Source organism: Numida meleagris, chromosome 1 (genome assembly GCF_002078875.1).
Source record: "Numida meleagris isolate 19003 breed g44 Domestic line chromosome 1, NumMel1.0, whole genome shotgun sequence".
Lineage (NCBI taxonomy): Eukaryota > Metazoa > Chordata > Aves > Galliformes > Numididae > Numida > Numida meleagris.
This window is the reverse complement of record NC_034409.1, coordinates 194,270,606-194,279,381: the sequence shown is the minus strand read 5'-3', so window position 1 is coordinate 194,279,381 and position 8,776 is coordinate 194,270,606. Positions and strand designations below refer to the sequence as shown.

General features: G+C 63.0%; 1 protein-coding gene across 2 annotated transcripts; it reads right to left on the bottom strand.

Moving 5' to 3' along the window:
• Window positions 2,887-8,659, bottom strand: WDR73 (WD repeat domain 73). 2 transcript variants are annotated; one of them, XM_021384184.1, is made up of 9 exons: window positions 8,500-8,659; window positions 8,358-8,425; window positions 7,493-7,581; window positions 7,004-7,092; window positions 6,683-6,811; window positions 5,006-5,073; window positions 4,554-4,718; window positions 3,880-4,251; window positions 2,887-3,419 (listed from the first exon to the last, which is right to left on the bottom strand). In XM_021384184.1, the coding sequence occupies exons 1-9, from the start codon at window positions 8,580-8,582 to the stop codon at window positions 3,199-3,201; spliced, it is 1,284 nt and encodes a 427-aa protein (XP_021239859.1). In that variant the 5' UTR covers window positions 8,583-8,659; the 3' UTR covers window positions 2,887-3,198. The 2 variants fall into 2 exon arrangements, with proteins under 2 accessions (XP_021239859.1, XP_021239860.1); XM_021384185.1 differs by lacking the exon at window positions 6,683-6,811.

Below are 8,776 nucleotides of genomic sequence, written 5' to 3'. Positions count from 1 at the left end.
TCCTGTCCAGATCCCAAATCTCAAAGCTCGTATCCCAAATCCCAAAACTCCCACCCCCAGATCCCAAAGCTTCCACCCTCAAATCCCGAAGCTCCCATTCCAATTCTCCCACCCCATATCCCTAATCTCTCACCCAAATCCCAACCTCCCATCCCAAATCCCAAAGCTCCCACCCAAAACCTCCTGCCCCCAAACCCCAGTTCTCCCATCCCCAATCCCAAAGCTCCCAGCCCAGATCCCAAACCTCCTACCCCGAATCCCAAAGCTCCCACCCAAAACCTCCTACCCCCAAATCCCGATTCTCCCACCCCCAATCCCAAAGCTTCCACCCCCAAATCCCAAAGCTCCCAGCCCGGATCCCAAATCTCCTGCCCCAAACCTCCCACCCCAAATCCCAGCCTCCTACCCTCAATCCCAAATCTCCCAACCAAAACCTCCTGCCCCCCACTCCCAATTCTCCCACCCCAAATCCCAAACCTCCCACCCTAAACCCCCAAACCTCCCACCCCAAATCCCAAACCTCCCACCCTAAACCCCCAAACCTCCTGCCCCAAATCTCCCACCCCAAATCACAGAACTGTAGGGCTCAGAAGGGACCTCAAGAAATAGAGTCCAAATCCCAAAGCCCCTACTCCAGATCCCAAAGCTCCCTCCCCGAGCCCTCCTCCCAGGACCCCCCTCTCTCCCCCCCCCGGGGTTTATCGTTGCGCTGCGTCTGTTCCCACACCACTGGAACCCCCCCCCCCAGGTGCCAGCATCGGGGACCCTACCCCTTGTGTCACCCCACGCTTGTCCCTCCCGGATTGGGGTCCCCCCTCCCTGGCCCCCCCCCTGTTGCAGGGACAGCCCGTGCCACGGCGCGTCCCCCAGCCCCTCACTGGGGCCACTGCCACTATTTATTGTGCCGTTGTGGTCAGCGTTGTCACCTGAGAGCAGAGCCTGGGGACAGCCCCGTGCCCCGACCTGGGGGGCTGGGGGTGGGGGGGGGTGGGGAAGGGTGGGGGGGGGTCCGAGCTGCCCCCCTCCCCCCCACCATTTTGGGGTCAGGCCGGTGGGCAGCGTGGTACTTCTTTTTTTTTTTTTTTTTGTAAAGTGGTTTCTTTGTACTTGTTCATGGACACCCGCTTCTTCGGTTCCTCCACCACCTCTGTGACGTTTCTGTGTTCTTGTCAAATAAATTATTCTAGTTTATTAATCTCAGAAACTCACCCCCCACCCCCACCCACCCACGCACACCAAGCCAAACCCACAGCGTGCGGATGCTCCTCGTGCCCCCGGGGCCGTGTTGGCATGGCTTTGCTCTCCAGCTCGCAGGGTCAATGTCCCCAAACGTCCCCGCTGACATCAGGAGAACAGCCCCCATCGATGCCATGGTACCAGAGCTCCCCTCATCCCAACCTTCCCCCCCCCTGGGCGCATGGATGCTCCCGTGGGATCCGCACCGAAGCCGAGGGCCCCAGGCAGGAGCTTGGATACAAAGCATGAGGCTGAGCGCTGCTACCGGGCTGCGCCCTGCTGCCCTAGGGCTGCGGCTTGGAGTTGCACCTCTGGCAGCTAAAGGCATTGGTGCTGCTCCTGGTGCAGAAGGAGGAGTCTGCAGGATGGCGGGGAGCAGAGGATGCTGCAGCAGCTGCTGGGATCAGCGCCCGCGCCCGTCTTCTCCCCCGTGCAGGAGCAGCGGAAAACCTGAGCTCGACCCGCAGCAAAAACCCAGCAACCACCCGAGTGCAGAAGTGCAAGCCCCAGCTCCGTGTTCTCCGCAGCAAGTTTGCAAAGCATCGTGGCCGGCACCCGGGACGAGCAGAGCGGAGACGCGGGGAGCAGCCCCAGCCCCGCTGCTGCCCTTGTGCCCTCCCACCCCCGTGGCCGAAGCGGATCCCTCTGCGCGCACCCGGCTGCGAGCACTTTGTGTTTTGGACGCCGCCGGCCTTCATCGAGCTGGACCGGAGGGCTGGGATATATTCATGGGAGCAAAAAAAGCAAAAGCTCAACGGCATGAAAGGAGAAGTCAAGATGATGAAACCCGGCTGTTACTTCAGCGCCATTTCCCTGCGAAGAGGAGCGGATCCGGCATCGCTGCCGTGCGAAATGGGGTCACGCTGCTGCTGCTGCACTGCATGGAGGAGGAAGGCCGCAGCAAGCAAGCAGCCCTGCAGACCCCCTCATCCTGCTCGGGAATGAGCCCTGCAGCTGCAGGGCCACCCGCTCGCAGCCTGCCCCGTTCCAACCCAGAAGCTGCAGGTCTGGGTGCCCAGCTCTCCTGCAGCAGATGCATAGATGGGAAAAGCCAGGTGCTTGCCCCGCCGCTCGGAGCTGCTCTGGTTTTGCTGGAGCGCTGCTCCCATCTCATCCCTTGCACGGAGCAGGGCTCGGCCCCCGCAGCCCGGCAGCTGTTGCCATGGCGCAGCGCAGCCCGGTACATCCCATTCCCAGCGCACGGCTTCCTCACGGCCTTGGCCGCAGCTCACCCCCCCCCCCCCCCCATGTCCCCACCTGTCCCCAGCATCGCCCTTTGCCCCCCCCCCGGAGCGAGCAGAGCAGCAGAGGAAGAACCACACCAGGGTTGCTTGTTGCGAGCAGAAGGAAATGGTGAACGCGCTCCCTTGGATCTACACCGCTCCTCCTCCTCCTCCTCAGGCCCAGGAAATCGCATTTCAACTGGAACCAGCCCACGTGGAGATGCGGCCAGGCCTCCTCCCAGCTGGGTGCTGCTGGAAGCCGAGTGCAGGAAGGGCTGCTCCGCTGCCCCCGGGGCTGCCTGCCGCTGCAGCTTCCTGCTCCCGACACGGCCGCACGCCACGCACGGCCGCAAGGCCAGGAAAGCAGCAGGCAGGTTCGGCGTGCCGCAGGACAAGCCTATTTCCTCGCATTGTACTCGCGCTTGGCTGGCTTTTTAAATTTATTTATTATTTTTTAATTTTTCCGAGCCTCACGACGCAAACGCGACGCGATGGAACGACGGCGGTGGGCACGCTCCCAACGCCAGGCTGCTGCCCCCAAGGTTGAAAGGGGCGGCGGGAGACCGGAGCAAACAAAGCGGTCAAAAATCACGTTGCAACACACGGGAGAGCGGAGCAAAGAGAGGGAACGCCGCTGCAACTCCTGCTGCGTCACAGCAGCCGGCCCCGGCTCTTCTCCACAGCTCCAAGCCCCGTGCGAGGCTGCGGGCAGGGAGAGCCCCGAAAACAGCGCCCGCCCTCAGCTCCCGCGGGGCTGCACCCATTCCCAGACGTGCAGGGAGCCGTCGGTGGCCGCCGACAGCAAGGTCCTCGCTTTTTGGGGGTGCCAGGCGTGCGCCGTCACCTGGGGCCGTTCCCCGTTGCCCGGCGCGTGGCCTCTGTGCACAAAGAGCGGCCGCGCGTCGCCGCCGGCGCCGTCCCAGCCCCGCGTGTCGTAGATGTGCACGCTCCCGTCGAAGCCTTGAGTGGAAGGGAGCGCAGAAATTGTGATCACAGAACCAGCCCCACGCTTGGAACAGGTCTCCCCTGGGTCACCCGGTCCCACCGCCCGCCTGCCACCATTGCTTGCCGCTGACCCAAGATAGAAGCGAGCGGCGAGGGCAGCAAGCAAGGCGTGCTGCTGGAGCCGATGGGAGCCGCCCGTTGCCACCCAACTCATGGCTGCATCCCTGCAGGGCGGCTGGGACAGCAAGGAGGGCAAGAGCCCAGGATGACAGACTGCGTGCCCGAGGATGTTGGCTGATGCTGACCCAGGCCAGCTCTGCCAAGCTCGCCAATTCCTCACTCTGAGTGGGCGCTGCTCTGATGGGCACAGCTCCCCCCGGCCGGGCTGGCACTGGTGCTCATGGGCTGGGGGTCTTTGCTGGGACAAGAAAGCGGTGAGAGCCCAGAAGAGGAGATTTCTGCCCCGAGCACCCACCTGAAACAGCAAGGCAGCCCTCCAGAGCTGGAGCCCAGGAGACGCTCAGGAACTCGGCGCTGGAGCCGGGAGAGGGAACTCCGCACTTGGCCGAGGCCAAGCACTGCGAGGTTTTCCTTGCATCCACCAGGATGAGCTGCCCTCCGCTCGACAGGCACGCGATGGGCTGAGAGCTCAGCTCCGAGCCCGGGGCTCCGCATCCGACCGCCGTGCACCAGCACTGGCCACGCGGCGCCGAGGGGATGGGCGCGGGCTGCAAGGGGCCGTGCTGCCGGACATCGGCCACGCACAGCTGCCCCGCAGCGCAGCACAGCAGCGAGGTGTTGGCGTCCAGGAACGCCAGGCTGCTGAGCAACTCGTTGCTGCCGGAGGCTGGAAGAGACAAGCAGGCGTCTCAGGAGTTGGCACCGCGGAGCTCTGCTGCGGTCTCGGTTGGAGAAGGCGCGTTTCTAAGCCTTGTCCTCTCATCTGCACGGACAGGTCGCGGAGGAAGGACCGAGCCTCCCTCCGTGTGGGACAGCACGCACTGCAGCCTGACTCTATGCACTGAAACCAGCAGCAGAGCTCTCACAGAGCACGGATCTGGGGCAGAAGCGAGCACTGAGGGCAGTGCAATGAACGCGTGCCACTCGAGCAGGTCCCCTGCACCCAGCCCCCAGCCCTGGTGCGCGCACCTGCTACGTACACCTTCTTCTGGGACTCCACCTCCGTGATCTGGGTGCTGCTGAGCCTCGAGCCGTGCAGGACCCACGGGGCTCTCGTCGAAGTGGTTGCAATTTTGGCCCAGGTCTCCCCAGCGCTGTTTTCCGTCGGGATGGTGCTGACAGGTTTAATGACGTCTGTTGGGAAGGGAGACAAGCAGCTGTAAAATGCGCCGGGATGCGAAGAATCTGCAGGGTTACGCTGTTCCATGGGGAACATGCCGTGCAAAACCAAAAAGAACTAAATGGGAAATGCAAGCAAACAAGAATCAAACCACTCTTCGCAATGCATCCAGCAAGGACTGGCGGCAAAGCTTGGACAAACCCCACGGGAAGCTGTGGATTGGGTTGGACATGGGGAACAAATTCTCAAAGAGAGCACTCGGGAGTGGCCAGGGAGTAGTGGGCAAACCCCGTTCCCTTACCAGAATCCTCTGCTGCCACCTGCCAGACCTGCAGCGAGCTGTCGGGTGGGCCGCTCGTCACCAGCAAGCTGAGGAAAGAAAGAGAAGCCCGCGTTGCTCCTCAGGAGCAGGGAGCAGCCCTGCCCCACTGAGCTGGGGCACGCCGAGCGGGATGAGCACGGCTCTGCTTTACCACCCCCTTCCAGGAGCTCCCATAGAGACGCAGCCACGAGGAAAGTCATCTCCGCAGCCCGGCTATGTCATTAGCAGGTTTATCTATAAGTGCTAGACTAGGAACGGTGCAAAGAGCCCCGAGAGGGCTCGTGTAGGAGGTGAGAGCTGAGCAGCTGCAATGAATCAGCCTGAAGGAAGCGTGTTTGCTCTGCCTACGGCCACCAGCGGCGAGAGCCTCCTCAACCCGCACACGCAGCAGGGAGCGGCGGCCGCTCCGATCCCGGTCTGGCTGCTGGGCACCTGCAGAGAGCTCCAAATGCAGAAGGGAAGGGTGGAAAAGACGGCGCCAGGAGAGGTGCAGCCATCAGGAGCAGTGGTCAAAAGGGCTCCTTGGTGACCCAACGTCCATCTATTCTGCAGAAGCTGCGGTGGTGGGGGTGGTGCTGAGCGATGTCAGCGGGGTTAGGAGGAAGGAGGCTGCGTGGCATTCGGGAAGGGGAGCAAGAGACGGAGAGGAGCTTCCTAGAGACCCCGCAGCTTCAGGAGCCTCGGCCCCACACGGCGGGGGGGAGGCAGGTGGGCTCTGGTGAAGATGGAGGATGGAAAATGGTCACCTGAAGAGGTGACAAACAGATTTGGTGCCCGCCAAGGGGAGGAGGAGTCTGGGCATGGCTTCGAGCGGAGCACCTGAGCCAGGATCTTGTCCTGCTGTTAGCACGGGAGCACCAGTGATACCAAGGGGCTCGGGCTAATAGGATTTCAGAGCTCTGGGATGGTGGTTAAGGGTCTGCAGGTCCAGGTCGCTTCCTTCTCAACCCTACAAGTTCGGCTAAAGAGGAGAGGAGGCAGGTTTTCCAAGGAAGCACCAGGCTGTGCCTTTGGTGTCAGCTTCTACGCCCACAGGACCCCATTTGAGGGCTGACAATGGAGAGAGCCGGGTTTCATCTCCCTAAATAGGAAGAGCAGGAAGAAAACAGGAAGAGCTGGAGCTCAGGGCGCAGTCACGGGGCTCCGCTCTCGTTGCCATCACCGCAGAGACGTGCTGGAACCGCTCATGTGACCGCAGCGCTGCCACGGATGGCCACGGGGCCCCTTGGGGAGTCGGGCAGGAAAGTGGGGGGATGTGGGGGGCTTCCCTTGATGGGAGAGGACACCTGGAGCTCCGCCCCGGGATGGACAACACGTGGGCTGAGAGCTTGCGTGGAAGAATTAAGGGGCAGACTAACGAGGGGGGACGCTGGGGTGGGCGTTTGCTACAGGCTGCCTGATCAGGAAGGGGAAGCCGATAAGGTCTCTTACAGGCCTCACGCTCACAGGTTGGAGGGGGGGGGTAGGGGGGGGGATACAACCAGCCTGACATCTGCTGGAGGAACGGCAGAGCAAGGCACGAACAGCTGATGGAAACCTGACTCAGGTGGTGGAGGAGCCAGGGGGGGAAGAGGTGTGCGGCTGGACCTTGTACCAACAAACAAAGAGGGACCGCTGCGAGAGGCGGGGGCTGGGAGCAGCCCTGGAGGCAGTGACCTGGGGGATCGCGGAGCTCTGCGTCCTGCCAGGAACAAGCAGGGCGGGGAGGTCGCAACCCTGGATTGCAGGAGAGTTAAACTGGGCCTCTTCCAGGACCTTCCTGGAAGAACTGAACGGGAACAGGCCCTGGAAGGAGGAGGGAGCCAAGAGAGCTGGTTAATACTCAAAGATCGCTGCCTGCAGCCTCAAGGATGACGCACCAGGGCAGCAGCGGGACGCACCCCACTTTGCCGAGCACCCCAACGCGCTGCTCCTCTCCAAACATCAACCCCCCCCCCTCCACCCCCGGGTGCCCCAGAAGGACCTTGCTGGCCGTACCTGGTGTCCGGCACGTGTTTCAGGCCGTAAACCGGGCGGTTTGAGAACCCGCCACATTCCACCTTGAAATCTCTTTCCGGACACAGACCCTGGAAACGAAAGGCCAAGTCATTTTCTTCGCACCGAGTGGCGCAGAACGCAGCGTGGTCACTTAACACGCAGGTGAAGAGAGGAAATTCCTCACGACGAAGCCTTTGCCTGCTCACTAATGGCTGAGAGATCGTGATATACGGATGCTCCCCAGCCCAGGCATCTCAGCGAGTCCCTTCTATGTCTGCCTGGGTCTCCCCCCCCTGCCCTATTTCCCCAGGGAATCTTTCACTCCCACATCCGCGGATGAAGTTTCTGGGGCACCAGGTGACACGGCCTCAGTGCCAACCTGCACACCCAGGTGATTTACGTGCGTCAGCATCTGATTCAAACACCTCAGAGCACGGCAGGCCCAGCAGGACAGAGAGGCCCCGCTGCCACCCCGGCTGCAGCACCCACCTGGCTCTCCTTCGCTTGCAACGTCGCTGGTGGCAGCAGCTGCAGGATCTCGTTCCTTCCGGAGCGCCCATACCCGGCCACGCAGACACCTTGGGGTGACCCAGGGACGCAGTGAGCGATCCCCAATCCCTCAGCCACACCGCCGTGCTACAGTACTGCCCTACACCTTGAGCCCTGACCCACCCAGAGCCCCAGGCCAGGCTGAAACTCAGCGTGTCCCCAGCCCCGTGGCACCCTCCCCTTTCACCCTGGGGCCCCAGCCCAGCCCCATGGCACCTCTCCTCCCCACTGAACCCCAACCCAGCCTCATAGCACCTCTCCTCCCCACTGAACCCCAACCCAGCCCCATAGCACCTCTCCTCCCCCACAGGCCCCAACCCAGCCCCATAGCACCTCTCCTCCCCACTGAGCCCCAGCCCCATGGCACCTTTCCTCCCCACTGAACCCCAGCCCAGCCTCATAGCACCTCTCCTCCTCTACAGGCCCCAACCCAGCCCCATGGCACCTCTCCTCCCCACTGAGCCCCAGCCCAGCCTCATGGTGCCTCTCCTCCTCTATAGGCCCCAACCCAGCCCCATGGCACCTCTCCTCCCCACTGAGCCCCAGCCCCATGGCACCTTTCCTCCCCACTGAGCCCCAACCGAGCCCCATGGCACCTTTCCTCCCCCACAGGCCCCAACCCAGCCCCATGGCACCTCTCCTCCTCTATAGGCCCCAGCCCAGCCTCATGGTGCCTCTCCTCCCCACAGGCCCCAACCCAGCCCCATAGCACCTCTCCTCCCCACTGAGCCCCACCCCAACCCCTCACCACCTCCAAAGAGCCTCACCCCCCATCTCTTGCCCCCCCACCCCCCTCCCCACTCACGCTTCCCCAGGGCCCATTCGATAACGCGGGTGGGAGCCTGGAGCTCGAAGGCGTGCAGCGCCTCGTACCTGCGGGGAGAGGAGGGCGGCGGTGAGAAGGCGGAGGGCGGGGGGCGGAGGGCCGAAGTCGGGGGCTCGCTCACAGGTGCAGGGATTCCAGCAACCACTCTTCCTCTTCGTCCACCTCCTCCTCCTCCTCCTCTCCACGTTCCCCCGCCGCCTCCATGGCAACCGGCGCGCGGCAGTGACGTAGGCGCGGCGCACGTCAGTGACGTCACGCTGCGGCGCGCAGCACTGACGTCGCAGCGCCGCTGTGGGGGGGGGGGGGGCGTTGGCGCCGGGTGCCCTGAGGGGATGTTTGCGTGTCGGCTCTTCACGAATAAAACCCAAATTCCCACATTTTTTGTACCCTCTCCTCAT

Excerpts from the sequence above, each read along its gene's own strand:
- WDR73 (XM_021384184.1), bottom strand. The coding sequence starts at position 8,582 with ATGGAGGCGGCGGGGGAACGTGGAGAGGAGGAGGAGGAGGAGGTGGAC. Across the intron at positions 7,093-7,492 it reads TGCAAGCGAAGGAGAGCCAG|GGTCTGTGTCCGGAAAGAGA; the intron begins GTGGGTGCTGCA and ends TTTCGTTTCCAG. Across the intron at positions 5,074-6,682 it reads AGAGCTCCGCGATCCCCCAG|CTTGCTGGTGACGAGCGGCC; the intron begins GTCACTGCCTCC and ends TTCTTTCCTCAG.